Here is a 23,977-nt window from a genome sequence, read left to right as displayed (position 1 = left end):
ATAATTCTGTCCTACAAGAGGTGCTGATATGCATATACCCATATATATAAATATATACATGTACTGTATATATATATACACGTACTGTTTCATTACTAGTATATTTTTATTACATACAACATCTTGATTCATTAATAATGTGCATTTTGGATCCTGTATGGTTAGTATGCATTTCATACTATGTGTGTGAGAGGGAGGGAGCTAAGGGGAAGAAGAATCACAGTACAAAATGTTCCTCTCCTGTTACTGAATTGCATCTCTTATAAGTGCCCTCAGATATTACAAGTCTTGCCATGTCACCCTTTTGACCTATTTGTAAGCACAAACAAATGAGAAGAAGGAAAAATACTCTCTAGGGTGCCCTGTGTATCTGAATGGTCCAAATTCCCACTGGTGAACCACCAATGAATTGTTAAGTCTCCAAGTGAGAATGGTGTCCAAGCACAGCCAGAGAAAAGCCTATATAAAAGATTAAATGTAATGAGCAAAACCCTGTAAAATAGATTTTCTTGACCTTAAAAAGTAACAAGTCGATAGCTCAGTAAAGGAATTAGCAGGAAAACACATGTAGGTGATTGCAGAAAATACATATATTGACCCAAAGTTTCTCTTTCTGTGGATAAATTTGCATAACAAATATTTGAATTGAGATGCTCTTATTTCTTTTCGGACTGGCCATTCTGGGAGACACTGAGTCCAAGGTAACCAGCACTTTAAAGAGCATTTTAATGAGAAATGTTGAACTGTAGATCTGGGAGGGATGATATGGAACATGGCTATGTTAGCCTTTTGCAGAAACTTCAAGTAGAAATATATGCTGAGTCCCATTGTAAAATTCAATGTATCGTAGGATCTTTGTAGCTAAATTAGATATGTATGGTGAGAACTCCAGTGAACTTTGTGGAGTTCTCTGCACTTTTTCTTTTCATGGTTATCAAAGGCTCTGTTATGGAAATATATCTTGGCTTGGTGTGAACAAGAATGTATTATGTGTGCCCATTCACATAACAAAGGGAATGGGGTGAGTTATAATGCGTGCACTAAAACGTGGCATTTCCTTTCTTGCCAGATTAAAAATAAATGCCCACATAATATGTGAGGTGATTTCCCCCCCTGCAGACAACAAAAGTGGTTCACAGAAAAGGGGGGAAAAGCTATGTGGATTTTCTAAATAAACAACTTCTCCTGAGAAAATCTGACCTGAAAATAATAGATTCTGTGGGAGGAAAATATGCAGAATAATTTCTTTTAACCACTTGGACAGAACTTCAGAAAAAAATCAAAAACTGATGGCCTGATTTTTGATACGAGTGCATATTCATAGATTCCAAGGCCAAAAGGGACCATTGTAATCATCTTGTCTGACCTCCTGTAGAATACAGGCCATACAACTTCCCCAAAATAACTCACAGTTCCCCTTGAAAGTCACACTAAGGTCTCTTTACACCATTCTGGTATCGTAAAGGGGCTTTGGAGAGGGTGAAAATGTAATGTAATCCCCACCCATCTCTTCTGGGTAGGCAGTAAGCAAACAAGTTGTCATGCTTACTCTTAGACCTAAATTCCAGGTAGCTCAATATGGGTGGGTGTAAGGTGGGTCTTAGTTCCTTGCACAGGTACTTAGCCTGAGTCAGAATCTAGCCTGTGATTATTACATTAGAGCAGGAGTGGGCAAACTTTTTGGTCTGAGGGCCACATCGGGGAATAGAAATTGTATGGCGGGCCATGAATGCTCGCAAAATTGGGGTTGGGTGTGGGAGGGAGTGAGGGCTCTGGTTGGGGGTGTGGGCTCTGGGTGGGGCTGGGGATGAGAGGTTTGGGGTGCAGGAGGGTGCTCCATGCTGGGATATGAGGGGGTTGGAGAGTGGGAGGGGGATCAGGGCTGGGGCAGGGGGTTGGGGCATGGGGAGAAGCTCAGGGGTGTAGGCTCCGAGTGGCGCTTACCCCAAGCGGCTCCCGGAAGCAGTGGCATGTTCCTTCTCCGGCCCCTACACGTGGAGCGGCCCCCAACCTTTGGAGCAGGGCCACACGGCTGCTTCCGGGAGCCGCGTGGTATGGCCCCCAACCCTGTGCCCCAGAGCGGGGCCATGCCGCGACTTCTGGGAGCCGCATGGTGTGGCCGCCACCCTGGCTGGAGCACCGGAGCAGAGCCGAGCTGCGTGGTGCGGGCCCCAACCTGGCACCCCGGCTGGAGTGCCGGAGCGGGGCAAGCCCGAGAACCCACTCCCCAGCGGGAGCTCATGGGCTGGCTTTAAATGGCTCTGGCCTGCGGGCCGTAGTTTGCCCACCCCTACATTAGAGAAACCTTTTTACGGGAATGCCCAGATATGCACATGCCTGAACATAGTAACCACATACTTTAACCCATGGCCTTCCTCACTTTAACCTCATGGCTTTCTCTATCTGTAGCTGCTACTGTTTGTTAACTCCACTCATCAAGATTAGGTGCCAAAACTCACATATGTGAGCAGACCTGGGACACTGCTGGAACTAGTCATGTGCGTATGGTTGCTGGCTGTACATGTTTGCTAAATAGGGGTGGAAGACTGTAGGCTGCATGGGGCAAGAGCCTTGTCTTTCTTTTTGAACTGTAAAGCACCCAACGTGTGTCTAGGCATTATCAGCCTAGTTACGTTGTCTGTAATGTAAAATACTATAATGTTACACATTTGATTATATTAAATATAATTAAAAACAATCTCTCTGTATAACATGTTAGAGAGCATATAATAAAATACATCTCATTCCAGAGGCTTTGCAGGAGAAATCTTTAGCATGGCAGTTTAAACTCACTGTTTCAATCAGTGTTAATGGGAGCCATGGGGTCTAACTCTCTGTGCTGAAAATTTACCCTGACAAGACAGCAAGGTTAGTGGATCATTCACAGTTGCGGTTGCTTATGTTGGACTTTCCTTCCCCCGCCTCCCTCCTCCATCTTGGAGCCTCAACAAATAGCCAACAGATTTATATTTCAGAGAAGAGTGTGAAACAGACCAAATCAGCCATGATTAGAGCTGTCCAGCCCTATGAGAAAGAAACTAGAGCAAAGGGCTTTGTAGGGATTTCTTGCTGTTTGCCATAGAGGAAACAAATGGTTACACTTTTGAATCAGCCAAGTTAAACTGCACAATAAATGGAGTGAGAAACCTTGGAAAAACAATACACAGAGCCAGCTAAGTGTCCTAGAGGTGATGAAATGTACTGACAGGTAGATAGTGTGTCAGTACTAAATGGGACTTGGATTGCCAATATTTTTTATCCCTCCGCACCTTTGACCTTCCCTCCAACATCTTCTCACTCACCCTCTCAGTAACACTTCCATTCCTCATGCCTGTCCTCATGTTTTCCTTGATGCTTGCTCTCCGACCTCTGCAGGACAGACTGTTAGAGTCACCTTCTGCCCTCTGATACACAGGTGCTTCTCCCATTTAAATGAATAGGGGCAAGAGGGAGAAATTTGCCTTTTTTTTTTAAATATGCTGAAACCATTAGCTCTGGATCCAGCCTGCCAAGCAGAACTGTATTCCATCCAGATCCAGTGCATTTACTCTGAGCTGGCAGGGTCTGGGAGCATTGTCCTGATAACTCTTTCATACGCTGAAAGAGTAGGCTAGAAGAGAGGGGTTGGGAAAGGTGCATGTTACATCTCTCAACAGCAACAATTGTGAGTAGAATTATTATTTATTATTTGTATTATGGTAGTGTCTGGGGACCCCAATCATAGACCAGCCCGAATGACTAGAGCTGTCTGAGAACCAGGATTCACTGGAATTTCTGCCATTTCAGGGGGGGAAAATTATTCCGACTCGGAATGAAATATTGAATTTCACAATTTCCCAAGACACATCAGTTTTGAAACCATTTCATTTTGGGTCAGTTACACCATTTGTTATTATTTTTATATCATTTTATTTGTAATTATTTTATGAAAGAAAACAGAAACATTAAAAATATAAAAATACAAATAAAATAATAAATATAAACTCATAAAATATACATTAATAAAGTAAAAATAAAAAATAATATAACAATAAAAATAAACTTCAAAATAAAGTCATTTTGAAAAGGAAGATCAAAACGTACCATTCTAATAAGGTCAAAACAAATAGGATTGAAACTGAACCTTTTGACCTTATCAGAATGATTCATTTCCATTTTTTTCTTAAACAAAATTTCATCAAAGTTGACATGATCCCGTAGAATCTTTCAATTTGGACTGATCATTATTTTCTGATGGAAAAACATTCAGTGGGAAAATTTTCAACCAGCACTACGCACAACACAAGACGGAGTCCTTATCCAGAATTGCTTACAAAGAACAAACAGAGCTCAGGAGCACGGCAGATAGGGAAAAGTTAGAGAGGCCAAAATAATAAGTGTAGCTGGCCAGAACCTCAACTAAATGGAGCTATACCAATAGATACCTTCTAAGGCTCTATCCCAGTACTTGTACTAGAGGAAGTCTGCCAAGTTCATTAATACATAGGCAAATCTGGACATCTGCACATGGATCAGGAAGATATGTTTCTGTAGGGCATCAACATACAGTTGTGTCAAAAAGTTGGATTTACTGACCCTGAAGGCAATTTTGTGCCTTTAGAAATGACAATGCAACACTGGCACCCGTATTTAATTTCTATATGTCATTATTGCTTTCAGTTTTTAACGAGAGGCAGTGTGCTGTAATTTTTTTCCTACTATCAACATAGATATAACTATTTTTCCCCCTTTTGACGCCTGTCCATGTATGGTAGTCTGTTAGACTGGCTTAGACATCTGATATAAATTCATTCCTGTAGAAGGGGAAAAAATTGGTTGTGCCTATATCCTACTAGGAATGAATCTCTGCGGGCTGGTCTTAGGCAGAGGCTGACTAAGGTGAACTTTCTTGGTTTGCATTTGGATGCCTTGGGTTTTATGTCAGCAAAATCCATACAGATCTTGGCTCTGTTTTTGACGCTGAGTTTCCTTTTAGTTGAGCATTTCTTGCCGCCACTTGATCAGCTTTTTTTTTTTTCTTAAAACGAATAGCACTTAAGTAATATTTCCAGGTTAAGGAGTTCCCTTACCTGGCCCAGTGCTGTGAGCTTTATTCATACAGTCATTATAAATAGGTTGGATTGCTGAAATATGCTCTTTCTCTTGGCCTTCCTGCAAATGCACTTTCTGAATCATACAGCTCCAAACACAGTATCTAGGTGCCTGGAACAGACAGTCATCTGATCATACAGTATGGGTCACTCCATTACTTGTCAGTGGCCTCAAAGTATCAGTGCATGGACTGTATAATGTAGAGCCTTTCTTTCAAATAATGTATCTTGTACCTTCTGATTTAATATGACTTATTACAGCGTATTTATCCCATTGAGCTTTACAAACTATAGACCATCTTCAAGGATCACTTCACCACTGGTATGTAGGCACTTTGGAATGGAATATAACAGCTGTTCAACCACCCTGCAATAGTACACAAGAAATTAGGAAGAACAAAGGAATAGTATATCCATTTGAAACTACATGGAAAATTTAGGGTGGTGGTATGTAATTTATTCAGAATTTGTCTGGGACAACGGTCCTCTTGGGGAAAAAAAAGGAACATGCATCTTTAGTGACCAGAAGTGATCAGGTGCATTTGAAAGATGGCACCTCCAGAAGCACAATACCTGCTGGGGGCAATTGTTTAAGTACAAGCTTGGAAGGAAGAGGGTCCTTATTAAATTACTTGCACCACTTCGTGCAGTGTCTTGGGGTTTCCTTCATGGTGTCCCATCAAAGTATTGTCTAGTCTCCCTGCTTAGCTTATGAGACCCATTGAGATCTTAGCTCCAGGTGGGATGGATGCAGCCCTTCTTGTGTTCTCTATTCCAGCCAGATCTCTTAGGTCTTCCAACTCTGAGTTGCTTTCTGTTGCTAAGTCCTGCTTTTATTCTGCTAATAACAAGACCAGGGTATGAACAAAAATCCTGGATGCACAGTCTCAGACTTTGGAGAAGTTTGGAATTGATCCAAACTTTTCAGCTGGTCCTAAGCTCTATAACTGTCTGAACTGAACCCCAGAATTTGAACAGTCCTGACCTTTTAGAGAAACTCAGTTCTTAATTTGGATCCAACGATTATGGCTTGGGACAATCTTTGCCAGTAAATGATCATTTGCACCCTTAGGCCCTTTCTATTGCAAACTCCCTGTCTAAATGAAGGCAGTTTACTCCCTAAATATTTATCCAAGCCAGATTAATATTAATTTTCAGTTGTGCTGAAATATAGCAAAAAAATTTTCCTAGTTGCACTGTGCATGGGCTGTCTGTTTGACTGGGTGCTTTGTAAACGAAGATTGTGTATCACATTATATTGTATTTTATTGTCTGAGAAAGCTACTGTCTCGTTATGAAATATACTGCTAGTTTAAGAGAAGAGGAATATAGCTACTGTAACTGTGTTAGTGTAGGAATAATTTTGCTATAGAAATTAAATTTTTATACTATCATTAAGAAAACCAACACTTTGCAAGTCCTTGGAGAATTTGATTTCTGGCTTTTCAGCGGGAGTGGCTCAGATATTTAGAGTTGCAGGCAAAGACTCTTACTTATTGCAGCAGTGTAAGAGCTGGATGCTCCTTTGCCTCAGAATTCAAATAATGGGGGAGACTTTGAGTAAAATACCCTTTCTGAGGTGTTATTTGGGAGAATGTAATTTAATGATGGGTGTAGCTCAGAAATATTCAGAGATCTGGTCCAGATCAACACCTGACGTTTATCCAAACTATCTGAATCTCCTGAGTTTGTAAAATTGGGCAGAGAATCACCTAATATCAGGCTTTCTTGGTGAGATTAATGGTGTTTATCACTTCTAGACAGGATGGAACCAAAGCAAAAAAGCACCTTTCTGGCAGCAGTTTGGCAGTTATGTTTCTGTGCCTGGCCAGAATAATAAAGATTTGGTTTACATGTTGGGAAAGGTTCATGTCAGTTCTATTTTTATCAGAATCAATTCACTCTTCCCTGCTTCTAAATCACCAGAAGCATCTAATGATTCATTCTCTGTCAGCAGCATGGACCTGTTGGGGAGATCACTCACTCTTTGAGACCCAGACATAGGATCCCTAGAAGCAGTGAAAGGCAAACAGAGAATTAAAAATATATTTACTACCTATAAAGGCCTTAAGCACATGTTTTACTTTAAGCATGCAGCTAGTCCCATTGAACTCAATGGTACCACTCTTGCTTAAAGCTACAGGCATGTTGTATGCGCCATACTGTCAGAGCTGATATCAACAGTGGTGCGAAAACCGCAGTCCTATTGGTATAAATGAGAGGGGGTGCTGGCAGACTGTTCTCTTTGATGGCCTTATATCTTTGGAAATAACTTTCCTTATAGCCCAAAATAGCCCAAATCTGATGATCTCCAGCACACTATTATTCTTTCTTGGTGTTGCAGTAACACCTAGAATTTCCAGTCACAAACAAGGACCCTGTTGTGCTAGGTGCTGTACAAAACACAGAACAAAACGATAGTTCTGGCCCCCAGACAGTTTATAATCTGAGAACAACACGAGAAAAAATAGGTGTGGGTTTGCGTGGTGGGGGGAGCACAAGCAAACAATGAGGCACAACTGGTATGTTGGAATGTGTAAAGACGCCTCTCTTTTCCCAGGCGTTTGAAAACGGAGTGGTTGGGAGGAGGAATTACAAGCTTGGTGAATTGTTTGAGGAGGATTTGAGTTTTTAAGTTATTTGGCTTCAGTGGAGTTGTTAGCTGAAATTGTACTGCTGCACTTAAGCTGTATTTTTAAGTTACCCCAAGGGTGCCTAAAGGTCCTTTTTACCTAAATAAAATAAAATGAAAAAAGGCTGAAGTGATTTGCTCGATCAGGGTCTCTATCTGACTATTTCTCTTCAATCTCATCTTTTTGGAGACAGCTTTTCAACCAGCTGGAAACAAATTTTTCATTTTCCTGTTGGAGTTGGGCTGTTAACATCCTCGCCAAACATTTCTTGATTCTCAGTTCCAAGCACCTTAAAACAAAGTGACACTTTAGCTGCATTGGTGAACCTTTCTGACAACCTAAGCTGGGGGAGGAGGCATGTGACCGACCCTGAGTAAAACGCATAGATCCTAGTTGTCACATCGCAGCTGGAGATTTTCACTTTTTGTGACGACCCCTTTGGGTGCCTTGATATATCAGATAGGACGGCACTGAAAGAGGATATTTGCTCACTGCAGATCCCTTGCCTAGTGTGTGCAGAATGATTGAAGTACATATTTTATTTATTTCACTGATTAAATGGTTTGACATCAGTTTATCAGCTTTTGCTGTAACACCATGAGCCAATGGAGGAGTAGCGCAGAAAGATGTATATCTGGAAATTAGCTTCCGTGGTTAGTTGGTCGATATGAATCAACACATGTGTGTCTTCCTATCATGACTCATCTCTCAAAATAAAATAGTTAATGACGGGATGAGCTTTTTCATTCAGAGATGATGAGCGGGAGGTCAGTTCTTGCTATTTACTCTGTGGAGCTTCCGCAGTTCCGTGAGGCTTCATGTTCATAAGACACAGAACCTTGACGACACTAGGGTTCTTTAGCAAAGATGTCCCACCGTTGTGAGCACTGATACAGATCCACCACTGTTAGTGATGGTCGACACCTCCTGTGGCTGCCGAGATTTTTAACACCATGTGATTTAGACCTGCTCTGAGTTGGGTGAGACAGGATATTAAAAATTCTGACAACCATTCCATACTAGTGAGTTATTCTGGGGCTAGCAACTCTAGGGAGCTTTTGCTTAAACAAACCCCTAATGTAGATAAGGTTCTAAACCCTGTCAACATGTAGCCTCAGGGTCATCTAAAGGGGTCTCCAAAGAGGAAGAAAAAAACATTAGCTCAGCACTTTTGCATGGAGAGCTCATAATTCTATTAAGTGCTTCTTAAACCTATATTTTTAAAAACAACATTGGTAAATGTTGTGAGGGAAGAGCACAGTTGTAAATTAAGTAAGTAAATAAATAAAACCCAGGCAGGTTAAGGGGTCAGCGCTTTAAAAGCTAACTGGCAGGAGCTTAAGGCACCTATAATAAAATGTGACTGCACGCAAGACATCCTGGGAATATTTCATAACTCTGTGCTATATTCTTACCAGCCAGGAAATAGCACTGGTAGAGAGTAGGGTAATTTCACTCATCACAGAGCGTTCTCAGTAGAAATATTTCATGAACAGGGTAAAGAAGAATGAATTAACATTATGGGTCCAAATCTGGAGTAAATCTATCCATCGGGGAGTTACTCTGAATTTTCACTGGTGGTAGTGAGATCAGAATATGGCCCAGGCTGTCCTAAAAGCAAAGTGTGAGACCTGGTTCTATAGTATTGCTAACCCCAGGTATTATGAGTCAGCCCCCAAAAATCTCAAGTAGCTTAAAAATCATGAGGGTTTTTAAAAAAATAATAAATTATTGGGGGGGGAGGGGTTCAATTTGCTTTCTGGTTTTTTGAGATTTTTCATGTACTTGCATGACTCCAGCCCTTAAATATCATGAGATTCATGATAAAATCTGGAGAGTTGGCAAGATAGAGATCCCTTGTCAGAAGCTGTGATAATAATAACACCTCCTGTCAGAGGATTTCATGGTGATTTATGCTCACAAATGATTTTCATTAAGCCTGGCAACAACCCTTTAAGGTAGAGAAGTATTTAAAATCCCTGTCTTGAAAATGGGGAACCTAAGGCATAAAGAGGCTAAGTCATCTGCCCAAGGTTACACATGATGTCCATGGCAAATTTGGGAGCAGAACTCTGATCTGTGAATTCCAACTACTGTGCTTTCGCTACAAGACCATCCTCTCTTGTCTTAAGCATTAGCAGGGTGATGGAGAGCCCTGCTTTGCGAATCAGGGCTCTCGGAAATAAAAATGAAGAAGGAAATATCAAGGTTTTAAAAAAAAATTATCCATCAAACTTCTTAGCATCTGCCAAAGAGAAAGGTCTGAATCTCCACTAGTGAAAAATATTAAAATGTCGGGTGCTCTATATCACGAGTGAAGCAAGTCTTAACTTGGCTTCCCACAACCTCCCCAATCATTATTATTCTTATTTTCCTTGATTCATTCTTGAGCCTTGTTTAATTCCTACAGCTACACATGTATGAATGAATAAATCCTTTTAATAAGGTCTGAGAATGTGGTTACACTTTAAGAAAGCTAGGAGGGAAAATTGTTTTTAAATCAACAACATTTGTATGCTATTCACTGTTCATACTAAGTAAAAAAATTATTCACTTGGCAGTTACCCAACTTGTTTCTGTTCTTATTCTGTGTTCAGCCCATTCTCCTCCTGGGGACATCTAACCTTCTATATAATTACCCCACTGAGAAAGAGAAGTAGGTATAAATAACCATAACTTCCCTAACAACTAAATAGAGTTTGCAGTATGTACAGTTCTCCAGGCGGGATCATCATGTTAGTTACTGATGGGGAACTTTTTTCCAGGACTGCATTTTAGTTAACTGTTGGGGTATATCCCTGCAGATGATGAATTTCTCAACTCCCCTGCTTGCATGGCTGGGAAGCACATACTTGCAATAGTGATGGACACTAAAATCTATTTCCCTAAGTTAAGTATCCTCACACCTTCTGGTCAACTGTCTAAATGGGCCATCTTGATTATCACTACAAAAGTTTTTTTTCTCCTGCTGATAATAGCTCATCTTAACTAATTAGCCTCTCACAGTTTGTATGACAACTTCCAACTTATCTGTATGTGTGTATGTGTGTATATAATATATATATATAGTGACAGGGTCGGGCCAGATGGCTATAGGAGAGTAATAGAAGGCAGATATATTAGCCCCAGGCTAAGTAGGTCCCTTTTCCCTGGTTAAGGTAATAGGAAAGGTTCCAGAACAATCAGGAACCTTCTGGAGACAATTAAGACAGACTGATTAGAACACATGCACCCAATCAAGAAGCTACTAGAATCAATTAAGGCAGGCGAATCAGGACACCTGGGTTTTAAAAAGGAGCTCACTTCAGTTTGTGGTGTGCGTGTGAGGAGCTGGGAGCAAGAGGCACTAGGAGCTGAGAGTGAGAATGCATACTGTTGGAGGACTGAGGAGTACAAGCATTATCAGACACCAGGAGGAAAGTCCTATGGTGAGGATAAAGAAGGTGTTGGGAGGAGGCCATGGGGAAGTAGCCCAGGGAGTTGTAGCTGTCGCACAGCTGTTCCAGGAGGCACTCTAGACAGCTGCATTCCAAAGAGCCCTGTGCTGGAACCCGGAGTAGAGGGTTCCCCCCAAACCTCCCAACTCCTGGTCAGACACAGGAGGAGTCAACCTGGACCATGGGTTCAGAAAAACGGCCAAGCTGAGGGCTGCCATGAAGCTCCATGGCAAGCAAATCCGCCAATAAGCACAAGACCCACCAAGGTAGAGCAGGAACTTTGTCACTATATATATCTTCTTACTATATGTTCCATTCTATGCATCCGATGAAGTGGGCTATAGCCCACGAAAGCTTATGCTCTAATAAATTTGTTAGTCTCTAAGGTGCCACAAATACTCCTGTTCTTTTTGCGGATACAGACTAACACGGCTGCTACTCTGAAGACTAAAATAGTAGATATATGAACAAACAGACACGTAACAGTATATCCTTTGTGAAAATGTACAATCCCTCCAAACAAATGGGATTGTGAAAATGAGTATGACAGACTCTGAATATCTAACTTTAGTCCTTTATTAAAGTACCTTCATCTGATTTGCTGGTCTGTACAGACGTTCACTTATTGCCGGGAAAAATGTGTAACTATTTGGCTGCAGCTACTAGGAAGAGCATCTACCTACCGCCCCAGAGAAGGGTGGTGGTGGTGATTTGATATATAAGCACTCTACAACAATTATCTTTCTTTTCTTTCCCAAGGTTTGTCTAAGTCGCTTGGTCTCATTGAAGGCTACGGTGGGCGTGGTAAAGGTGGGCTTCCTGCCACCCTTTCCCCGGCAGAGGAAGAGAAAGCTAAGGGGCCACATGAGAAATATGGCTATAATTCCTACCTCAGTGAGAAAATTTCACTGGATCGTTCCATACCGGATTATCGTCCAACCAAGTAAGTATCCTTTATTATCGACATCTCAAAACCATTGGTGTGAGTGATAAGCCAGCAGTGTTGATTTCCTCCATAGAATCACAGAACTGGAAGGGACCTTGAGAGGTCATCTAGTCCAGTCCCCTGCACTTGTGGCAGGACTAAGTATTATCTAGCCCATTCCTGACAGGTGTGTGTCTAACCTGCTCTTAAAAATCTCCAATGGCAGAGATTCCACAACCTCCCTAGGCAATTTATTCCAGTGCTTAACCACCCTGACAGTTAGGAAGTTTTTCCTAATGTCCAACCTAGACCTCCCTTGCCGCAGTTTAAGCCCATTGCTTCTTCTCCTATCCTCAGAGGTTAAGAAAAACATTTTTTCCCCTCCTCCTTGTAACAACCTTTTACATACTTGAAAACTTATCATGTTCCCTCTCAGTCTTGTCTTTTTCAGACTAAACAAACCCAATTTTTTCAATCTTCCCTCACAGGTCATGTTTTCTAGACCTTTAATCATTTTTGTTGCTCTTCTCTGGACTTTCTCCCGTTTGTCCACGTCCTTCCTGAAATGTGGAGCACAGAACTGGACACAATACTCCAGTTGAGGCCTAATCAACATGGTGTAGAGTGGAAGAATTACTTCTTGTGTCTTGCTTACAACGCTCCTGCTAATACATCCCAGAAGGATCTTTGCTTTTTTTGCAACAGTGTTACACTGTTGACTCATATTTAGCTTGTGGTCTACTATGATCCCCAGGTCCCTTTTCACAGTACTCCTTTCTAGACAGTCATTTCCCATTTTGTATGTGTGCAACAGATTGTTCCTTCCTAAATGGAGTTCTTTGCATTTGTCCTTATTGAATTTCATCCTGTTTACTTTAGACCATTTCTCCAGTTTGTCCAGATCATTCTGAATTTTAATCCTGTCCTCCAAAGCACTTGCAACCCCTCTCAGCTTGGCATCCTCTTACTCACTTTATAAGTCTACTCTGTATGCCATTATCTAAATCATTGATGAAGATATTGAACAGAACCGGACCCAGAACTGATCCCAGTGGGACGCCACTCATTATGCCCTTCCAGCATGACTGTGAGCCACTGATAACTACTCTCTGGGAATGGTTTTCCAACCAGTTTTGCACCCACCTTATAGTAGCTCCATCTAGGTTGCGTTTGTTTATGAGAAGTCCATGCGAGACAGTATCAAAAGCTTTACTAAAGTCAAGATATACCATGTCTACCACTTCCCCCCTATCCACAAGGTTTGTTACCCTGTCAAAGAAAGCTATCAGGTTGGTTTGACATGATTTGTTTTTGACAAATCCATGCTGACTGTTACTTGTCACCTTATTATCTTCCAGCTGTTTGTGAATTGATTGCTTAATTATTTGCTCCATTATCTTTCTGGGTTCAGAAGTTAAGCTGACTGGTCTGTAGTTCCCTGGGTTGTCCTTATTTCCCTTTTTAGAGATGAGCAGTATATTTGCTTTTTCCCTGTCTTCTGGAATCTCTCCGGTCCTCCATGACTTTTCAAAGATAATCGCTAATGGCTCAGATATCTCCTCAGTCAGCTCCTTGAGTATTCTAGGATGTATTTCATCAGGCCCTGGTGACTTGAAGACATCTCATTTGTCCACCTAATTTTTAACTTGCTCTTTTCGTGTTTTAGCCTCTTCTGAACCTACTTCATTTTCACTGGCATTCACTATGTTCGACGTCCAATCACCTTCTTGGTGAAAACCGAAACAAAGATGTCATTAAGCACCTCTGCCATTTCCACCTTTTCTGTTGTTATTTGCCCCCCCCCCCCAATTTAGCAATGGGCCTACCCTGTCCTTGGTCTTCCTCTTGCTTCTAGTGTATTTGTAGAATGATCCATGATCTCAGTTGATGCTTTCTCCCTTCCCACTTAACTCAGTCACTAGACAGTCTCGTTCAATAGTGAACAATTTAATTGGTTGGAATTAAACCCAAGAGACAGTTTACCAGGACAAAACTTAATATGTTGCTTTTGTAAAATTGTAGGTGGTAATGATAGGAGAGGCCAAGATCCACTCCAGGCAGCAGAGCCTCGCCCACTGTGGTATCAGACACAGTTTTTCACAGATGTCTGTTGCTCTTTAGAATTGGGCAAAGAGCCTCTACTTTCTTTTCCTGCCAGCTCCTTAGTCCTGCTATAGTTCCCAGAATAAACTATTTGCCCCCTGCACTATGCCTCACTAGTCTTCTAGCTGAGTCAGTCTGATGGGCATCCCTTCAGTGCCAGCCTGCACTGTGCTTTAATCCACCCAGAGGCCCTTCTCTCCCATCACCAAATGGATAGATGAGTATTCTGCCTTTGCTGCACTCCCCAAGCATGTTAGCCCAAGGAATGAGAATTTAGTCCCAAGAATTGAACCCAAGGTACTCCACATTAAGTTTATGAATGATATTACTGTCTCTTTGTTCTGTATTTGCACAGAGTCTAGCACAATGGTGTCCTGGTCCATGATAGGGACTCCTTGCTAGGTGCTACAATAATACAAATAAATAATCTGATGGGGTTGCCTGTGACAGCAGGGGACTGGACTTGATGACCCAGAAGGTCCCTTCCAGTCCTATGTCCTTATGTTCCTATTAGGACGGTCACCAGACACTTAACTTGTAATACTGCCATTTGGCTTGGCATCTCAGATTCTCACGCAGCTGTCAATTGCCTCCCTCACCAACTCCAGGCTAGTTGTTCAACCACACAGTTGTAGCAGAAGGGAGATTGAGAAAATGCCTAACATATGGGTCAAAAGAGTGATCTTTGCAGGTTAGGTTGATCCAAATATTATTTATTTTCTTTTCAGGTTTAGGCTCTATAGTCAGGATGGGATGTATTAGCAAGAGTGTTGTAAGCAAGGCACGAGAAGTAATTCTTCCACTCTACTCAGGACTGATAAGGACTCAACTGGAGTACTCTGTCCAGTTCTGGGCACCACACTTTGAGCAAGGTGTGGACAAGTTGGAGAAAATCCAGAGGAGAGCAATAAAAATGATTAAAGGTCTAGAAAACATGACATATGAGGAAAGATTGAGAAAAAAATGGGTTTGTTTAGTCTGGAGAAGAGAATACTGAGGGGGGACATAAGTCTTCAAATATGTAAAAGGTTGTTATAAAGAAGAGGGTGCTATATTGTTCTACTTAACCACTCAGGACAGGACAAGACAAGAAGTAATGGGCTTAAATTGCAGCAAAATAGATTTAGGTTAGACACTAAGAAAAACTTCCTAATTGTCAGGGTAGTTGAGCACTGGAACAAATTGCCTTGGGAGGTTGCGGAATCTCCATCACTGGAGGTTTTTAAGAACAGGTTAGACAAACACCTGTCAGGGATGGTCGAGATAATACTTAGTTCTGCCTCAGTGCAGGGAACTGGACTAGATGACCTATTGAGGTCCCTTCCAGTCCTACATTTCTATGATTCTATATTAGAGCACAATTAGCTCATGGGGGAATGCTACTTCAGCACAGATGCTTTTAAATGGAGGCTCCAAATGTCTCTGAATGGCAATGTACTCTTTTTTTCCAGATAAATTTTAAGATTATAATGATGAGATATTACATTTACCTGCTAAGCACATAGAGAAGGGTAGACAAATGAAATGCCAAATCATTTTGTTAAGAGTCTGGGAACAGACATTACTGGAGCTTATTTTTATTAAACTTAATTTTAGATACGTCTTACAGAATGTTTTCTGAAATGGGAAAGCATCAGTTTTATCTGTGATGTTAGTGAAGGCTCCGATCAAATATGTCTAGAAAGATTAAGACACAAAAGATACATATCCACATTCCATGTCATTAGGTTAGTGACAGAGATATTACGTGGAATCTGCAGGCCACTGATAATCATGAGAAAAGGAGATATGGTTAAATACATACAGCACGCTGGGAAAGGGTTAAGGACTTAATGTCATGACAAGCTGAAGTCCTTTACTTATATGCATGCTGGATAAGTTTCAGGCAGCCACCAGTGGTTTCCAAGTCCCCCTGAACAATGAAAACAGAAATATTTAGGTGATTTTTTCAAAGGGATTGAAGCCGAAATCGCCTTTGTGCAGGCACAATTTACACGTGCATCAGCAAAATGAACTGCAGATACACATCAAAGGGTTTGCACCTCTAGCTACCTGATTTACAAATCCTACTACACTGAAAAACCTTGGTGAGGAGTCTTCTCTAACACCTGAATATGAGCTCCTTACACAAACTTCCCCATCCAGAATTCTTACCTCTAGCACAGTTAATTTGTGAGTTGAGTTTGGGAATTAATGTTCTTTGAGATGCTGGGCAGGGGAGGTTGAATTCATTAACATTTTTAGCTTATCACAACCCCAGTTGATTCTTCTGCAGAAACAACAGTCACATCTGGCGTGTGTTATTTTGTATTTCCCTCCCATTGAGTTTTTGGGTTTGTTACAAAAATGATTGTGGGACTTGGCTAATATTTTGGGAGAGGGTTGACATGGGGCATTTTTGGGTACAGTAATTTTGCGTTTGTCTCTGTAAAGCATTCCATAGTATATATTTGCACTTGGTTCTTCAGGGATTGAGTATCCTGACATTTTAGGTGGGTGTTTTGTCTGGTTGGGGAGTGGTTATGACTTTGCTAGAGGATTTGGAAATTTTCATTTCCCCCCTCCCATCTTATTCCAAGATTTGTTCTCTATTTTCCTAATGCTTCCTTTATTGCTGATTTTTATGAAGAGTTTTATAAAAACCAGTTCAGTCAAGTATCCTGGTCTCTGATTAAAATAGATTCAAGTCGAAGGAAATTAGCCTAAATGGATTTAAAATTGCGACATTAGTAAGGAAAACTGTTTAAAAAAGCCCTGGCTGATAAGCATTATAAAGCATGTATTAATTTTAAATATCACTGTAAAAACATACTCGTCTCTACTGGAGACTACTTGGCAATTATAATGCCCACAGACTCAAACTATTCATAGGTAGCAATTTGTGCTACTCAGTGGCACTTGTTCTATCTTTTGTTATTTTAAGAAAAAGATAAAAAAGGAGTGCATGGCTTTCTCCTGAATAAAAGTAGCTCAGCTCCAGAGCTGAACTGGCCTCGGTTTTAAGAGTTTGGATTCAGGGTTTCAGTCTGGATCCCTCTCTGAAAGGAGGGTGATAATAATATTGGATCACGTCAGGTATAAAACTGGCTTTGATCCCATGCAAACATCCTCAAGATAGATCTGGTTGTGAAACTTCAATCCTGATCTTTTGCGACACTGATTCTTCTGACCCCAGTCACCTACTGAGCAAAAGCTGCTGGTCATGTCAATAAAGCATGCTATTATGAAGTGTAAATTACATCTACATGGAGGATAAGAGCCTACTACTTCTGTCAGCTAATGGAGCCTTTGGCTTGAGTGGCGGAGAGTCTGTATTTTAGAGCTGAAGGTCTGAGGTTCAAAGTCTGCTGCTGCTGTGGATTGGTACATCAAATAACAGCATGCATGGTTTTGCGTTGCACACAAATGAGTCTTGGATAAGGCCATTCAACTCATTTACACCTTTGACCTAAGATGAGATTGGCTTCTATCCTCATATTCTACCTGGAAAAGAGTCTTTTCCATTAGACCAGAAGTGCTCAAAGTGCTACCCAGAGGCTCTATGTGACCCACAATGCCCTGAAATGCAGGCCAGTGTTACTCTCTCGTTGTATGTTCTAGCATGTAGTTGGTGCTGAAGGAAAAAGCTGATTGTTTGCAGGGTTTATTGCTGATGAACTCAAACAGCAATATCTACTCATCTGTGAAGGAAGATAAGAGTACAGGAAAACAGGATGATGAGAGTTTTATTTTATATTAAACGTAAGGCACATTTAAATGCAAATAAGATGTAATTCTTGGGCTCCTGGTGGATGGCCACAGTAGCGCATTGTGGTGCCAAATTTTTGCACCTCTGCTTTATACAGTGATGCTGTGATAAATGAACACTCTGATTTAATAGAACATAACACCCTCCTAAATTTACTGGGAAAGTAGGAATTGACAGACTGGATCAGACCAGTGAACCATGTAGACCAGTATCCTGTCTCTGAAAGTGGCCAGCAGCAGATGCTTCAGAGAAAGGTTCAAGAAACCATACAATGGACAGTTTTGAAACCATCTGCCCTTCGGTTATATTTCTTTCTCACCCCTGTTAGTGAGTGCCCTTAACCAATGGGTTTATATCCCTAATTTATATTGTTTTTTTTTATCCTGTCTAATATAACTATGTGGAGTTCTCATTATCTAGATAAATGTCTAATACCTTTTTAAATCCTAATAAATTCTGGTCCAATGGTATTTTGACATGGGAATGAAGACTAGATTTAAGAAAAATAATGCCCACAAGTGTTGTGTCTGCCCAGAACTGTGACAAGTTGTGGGAAGGTGAAGTACTCCTGCTGTATTTCGAACATCTGTTGTTAGCATAACGACACTGTTAAAGCCAACAGAATAGGTTAAAGTGAAGGGAAAAAATCCAAAGATAAGGAAGGAGAAAAAAAGCACATAACTTGTTTTTTAATTATTCTGAGTATTTCCTCTTTAATGGAACACTCTGCTCCACTCACCAGCTGCCATGTGGTCCTTGCAGGACATGGGTAAGGCATGGCACAGGTAGACTTGTGTCTTTTCCAATATGCAGCTGTTCGAGCTTGTATTTGCTAGCTAGCCCACATGGCTTTTGGGGACTGGAATGAGCAGGAGAAGTGGATCATCATCCACAGTCATTTTCTAAGAAATATCCAGTGACATATCAGGGGCACTAATTATTGTAATCATTCCAAGTAACGGGTTCAGGGTTTGAGTCACAGCCATTAGCCTCAGTTCTCCCCCGATTCTGAGTCACCAACACAGTTCATTTCTGTAGCTGCCTTTACTGATAGTCTCTGAATAATGGGCTCTTTGCCACCATTTGGCCTGATATGCTTTTATTCCTGTGGACTTTGCTGCAGCTCTTGGGCTCCAGGCATTTTCTCTGAGTGGAAGATGGAAGAAAGCACCGAGAGTTTAAGAGGTTCAGGGAAGCTTTTTTCTTCAAATTGGCATCCTGGTGAAGGTGAAGCATGTTGCAGAAGATGTTTTTGCTGTAGCTGCAACGTGAATGCAGATGTCCCAAGATAGATACACCAGTGAGTGAATGCGTTGCTGCTCTCAAGCACCCCCTCGCCTCCATTTTCCCCTTCAAGGGGCTCCTTAAATAAACACCACAAGGGTTTTGTTCCAATAACGCTCCTTCTCCCAGGGTCTAATTTAGTGACACAAAACTCTTCTCTCCCAGTTGTACTCTCTGAAATTCTTCCCTGCCTTTACAGGCTGCTCTCAGCTCTACCCGGCTAGAATCTTGTCTTATTCCTGTGGTGGTTTGCTCTCTTTTTTTCTTACAAAAGAAAGTCTCCTCAAGTCTGTGTACTTACCCTCTGATCAGGGCTCCTCCCAAGTCTTTCCCATCTGTAGTCTCAGTCCCAACTCCCAGGCTGCTGGAACCTACTCACTTCTAAAGCAGCCTCTGATCTCTGTTGAGCTGTGCCTCGTTAGTAATAAGGATTTGCTGGACCCAAGATTCTATTCCTGAAGGGGCAAGCCCCCCTGTTACACGGTATTCATTGTCTGATTGAGAGTCAGAAAATAAAATCAGGGCTGGATCTGTCAGAGATAGATAGAATTGGAAGCCAGATTCCTTGGCAGTTGATTTCAAAACATTATGATGAGCTGGTTTAAAAAAAACTAAATATAAATTTTCCTGGGCATTTAAAAAACAATGTTTAATTTTTGGTTTTTGTTTCTTCAGAATTCCATCAGCAATTTTTGATTGTTGAAAAATTTCAACTGGCTCTGTAGTTAGTTGAAACCCCGCAATGTTTTCAACAAAGTTTTACTTAAAAATCAAAAATATCTCTGTCACTAACCTAATGACATGGAATGTGGAATATATATCTTTTGTGTCTTAATCTTTCTAGACACATTTGATCGGAGCCTTCACTAACATCACAGACAAACTGATGCTTTCCCATTTCAGAGAACATTCTGTAAGACAAATCTAAAATTAAGTTTAATAAAAATAAGCTCCAGTAATGTCTATTCCCAGACTCTTAACAAAATGATTTGGCATTTCATTTGTCTACCCTTCTCTATGTGCTTAGCAGGTAAATGTAATATCTCATCATTATAATCTTAAAATTTATCTGGAAAAAAGAGTACATCGCCATTCAGAGACATTTGGAGCCTCCATTTAAAAGCATCTGTGCTGAAGTAGCATTCCCCCATGAGCTAATTGTGCTCTAATATAGAATCATAGAAATGTAGGACTGGAAGGGACGTCAATAGGTCATCTAGTCCAGTTCCCTGCACTGAGGCAGAACTAAGTATTATCTCGACCATCCCTGACAGGTGTTTGTCTAACCTGTTCTTAAAAACCTCAAGTGATGGAGATTCCACAACCTCCCAAGGCAATTTGTTCCAGTGCTCAACTACCCTGACAATTAGGACGTTTTTCTTAGTGTCTAACCTAAATCTATTTTGCTGCAATTTAAGCCCATTACTTCTTGTCCTATCCTCAGTGGTTAAGTAGAACAATATAGCACCCTCTTCTTTATAACAACCTTTTACATATTTGAAGACTTATGTCCCCCCTCAGTATTCTCTTCTCCAGACTAAACAAACCCATTTTTTTCTCAATTTTTCTCATATGTCATGTTTTCTAGACCTTTAATCATTTTTATTGCTTTCCTCTAGATTTTCTCCAATGAAAAATATTGTAGGAAATAGGAAACTACTGAAATTTCAACTGGTTTAATTATCATGCAATTGTTAATGCAATCTGTTGATAGGCATTAATTTAACTAAGCGTAAGCTATATCTTGACAGGTTCAAGCCCTCAGTAGGATGGCTCTGGAATACCTCTGACATTCACAACTATGGGACCTCAATGTGCGTTGACATCTGCACTCCTTAGGAACCCAGAACCTGTGACCCCTGTCGTGTGTGCTGAAGTCAGGGCCTTTTAAATCTCTGGAACTTGCTTCCACAGAATCTAAGACATACAATGGGACGGCACTTAAACAGTCCCACCATAGAACGCTAGTATTCCTAAGAGCTGGTTGAGATGTTTAAGTTCAGTTAAGGAGAGAAAGGCACTTCTGTTTCCTTGCTGTGGGGTTTTAGGCAGACATAAGCATGAGTCTTAGTAAAGAAAACACACTTTGAGTATTGTGACAAAGTTCCTCCTCTGCTTTGGTGGGTCCTGCGATTATTGGCAGTTTTTCTTGCCTCAGAGGCTCACGGCAGCCCTCAGTTTGGCCACTTTCGTGGCTCAAATCTGCCATTCACTCAGTTAGCCTCATCACTGGCCAGCATGGGGAAAGGAAGAAGAACAATCCCCGCAGTGTCTGCTGATCCACCCAGTGGATCAGGGAACAGGCCAGAGACCTTCCCCTCTGGTGGAACCCACAGTCCAGATCAACTCCTCCGGTATCAAGTAGGGAGTTGGGGGGATGGAGGGATGGGGGGGCCCTGTGGATTGCAGCTGTCTACAGTGGCTCCTGTAACAGCTGTGTGACAGCTACAACTCCCTGGACTACTTCCCCTTGGCCCCCTCCCAACACTTTCTTTATTCTCACCACAGGACCGTCCTCCTGATGTCTGATAATATTTGTACTTCTCAGTCTTCCAGTAGTACGCCTTCTCACTCTCAGCTTCTTGTACCTCTTGCTCCCAGCTCCTCGCATGCGCACCACAAACTGAAGTGAGCTCCTTTTTAAACCGAGGTGCCCTGATAACCTGCCTTAATTGATTCTAGCAGCTTCTTGATTGGCTGCAGGTGTTGTAATCAGCCTGTCTGCTTTAATTGTTTCTAGAAAGTTCCTGATTGTTCTGGAACCTTCCCTGTTACCTTACCCAGGGAAGAGGGACCTACTTAGCTTGGGGCTAATATCTCTGCCTTCTATCACTCTCCTATAGCCATCTGGCCTGACCCTGTCATAGTATCCTGAGGAATATATTCCTTGAGATGTGTTTTGGCTTGGGGTGGGAGCATCAGCCCAACACAGTTCTGTACTGATGACTAAAATGAATGGATCTGAAGACCCCCATAGGATTTGTAAGTGCTTCAGTGCAGGAACACCCTCCAGCATTTTGGTGCTGTTTCTGGCTCAGACCAGGAAGTAACTGTGTTGGGAATTAGGTATGTTTGACTCTGGTAGATGGAACTTGAGACTGACCTATTGGGCTACTATATAGAACCTTTTTTTCCCTCTCCCTGTCAAAATCCTTGTGTGTCCAGGTATCTTATTTCTCTTTAAAGTAAGAGGTATACAGGCCCCAGTAGATTGTTGACAAAGTACTTTTGTCTGTTACATCTGCAAGGACACAGGTTCCTGTGGGCAATTTAGTTCTGGTGAATTTGGTTTCAGACCTGCAGTAGATATAGATCTGGTGTAGCAGGCAGGAGCATTATTCTCTTAGCAATTTCCTTAATTTGTTTAATGGATTGAATGCTTCCTCACGTGCATATAGTAACTCCTCACTTAACTTTGTTGTTATGTTCCTGAAAAATGCAACTTTAAGTGAAACGATGTTAAACAAATCCAGTTTTCCCATAAGATTTAATGTAAATGCGGGGGGGTTAGGTTCCAAGGAAATTTTTGGGGGGCAGACAAAAGGCATTATATACTGTACAGTACTGTACTGTGGTTGGGGAAGTGCCCCGGCTTACCCCAACAGGCACAGCCCGTTGCAGGCAAGGACGCTAGGAAGCACCTTTGCAGCAGCGGTGGCAGCTTACCCGGAGAAGAACAGGCGCCGACTTTGCTGGGGGATGCTCCAGGCCCGCTTCTTCCCGTCCCCGCTCCACCTCCTCTCCGGAGCATGCCGCATCCCCTCTCCTTCCCCGCCCCCAGAAAGTCCTAAGCGCTGCCAAACAGCTGTTTGGCGGTGCTAAGGGCTTTCTGGGAGGGAGGGGGAAGAGTGGAGATGTGGCGCTTCCCCGCTGCTCCCCCTCCCTCCCAGTGCTTCGCACTTAGGACTTTCTGGGAGGGAGGGGGAAGAGTGGAGATGCAGCGCTTCCCTGCTCCTCCCCCTCCCTCCCAGAAAGTTCTAAGGGGGAAGTGCGGGGAGGAGGCAGAAAAGAGGAACTTGTGCAATGCTCCCTTGTAAAGTCGCTGCTCTTCCACAAAATCTTACATGCAGTGTACAGAGCAGGCAGCCAAACGACATTATAAGGGAGCATTGCACAACTTTAAATGAGCATGTTCCCTAATTGAGCAGCGACGTAACTGTGAAACTACGTTAAGTGAGGAGTTACTGTATTTGTGGTATTGTGTCAAGTATGTAATACCAACTGACCCCAGGCGGGATCGAACCGGGGACCTCTGGAGCTAAATGCATGAGCTTCTACTATGGCCCTTCACTAAGACTGTAGCAGACTCATTAATTGGTCTCAGTACCACTAGATGGGATGGAGCACCATACCCAGGAGGTGTGCAGGTTACAGTAAATCAAGTCCTGCCCATGTGTCACAGCTCCTCCTGTTTAAAGCTAGCATTCATGAGATGAGGCTGAGGGGAAAGAGAGCACATTTTTTACCTTTACTTCATTCAAAATTGCAAGAATGACATTTGCCAGAGAATGGAGCTTCAAGGCCGTTTCATCACAATCTTTGTTGTTCATTGCAAACAGTAGAAAGAACTCTCCTGATCTCTGTCTCGTTCTCACATTGCATTCTGATGACTCTTATGAAGGTTTTGTGCTACTCTACATGCATAAAGCAGCAAGCGAAAGCATTGCAAGGCACAGTGATTTCTCTCCTGCAGTCAAATGCAATAAAAAATTTTTTTGCAAAGAGTGCAGGAAAGCCTAATCAGGGAGAAGCCACCA

The 23,977-nt window shown here is 41.8% G+C and overlaps 1 protein-coding gene across 2 annotated transcripts in view; it reads left to right on the top strand.

Moving 5' to 3' along the window:
• The window catches only part of GALNT17 (polypeptide N-acetylgalactosaminyltransferase 17), a 279,198-nt gene that overhangs the window by 61,248 nt on the left and 193,973 nt on the right, over nucleotides 1–23,977 (top strand). For both annotated transcript variants that reach the window (XM_007054159.4, XM_043530935.1), the window contains exon 2: nucleotides 11,920–12,103. In XM_007054159.4, coding sequence (XP_007054221.2) covers nucleotides 11,920–12,103 — 184 coding nt within the window. The remainder of the gene's footprint in view (nucleotides 1–11,919; nucleotides 12,104–23,977) is intronic.

This window comes from Chelonia mydas, chromosome 17 (assembly GCF_015237465.2).
Source record: "Chelonia mydas isolate rCheMyd1 chromosome 17, rCheMyd1.pri.v2, whole genome shotgun sequence".
NCBI lineage: Eukaryota > Metazoa > Chordata > Testudines > Cheloniidae > Chelonia > Chelonia mydas.
The sequence above is the reverse complement of the archived record's forward strand: the minus strand, read 5'-3'. Positions and strand labels throughout refer to the sequence as shown.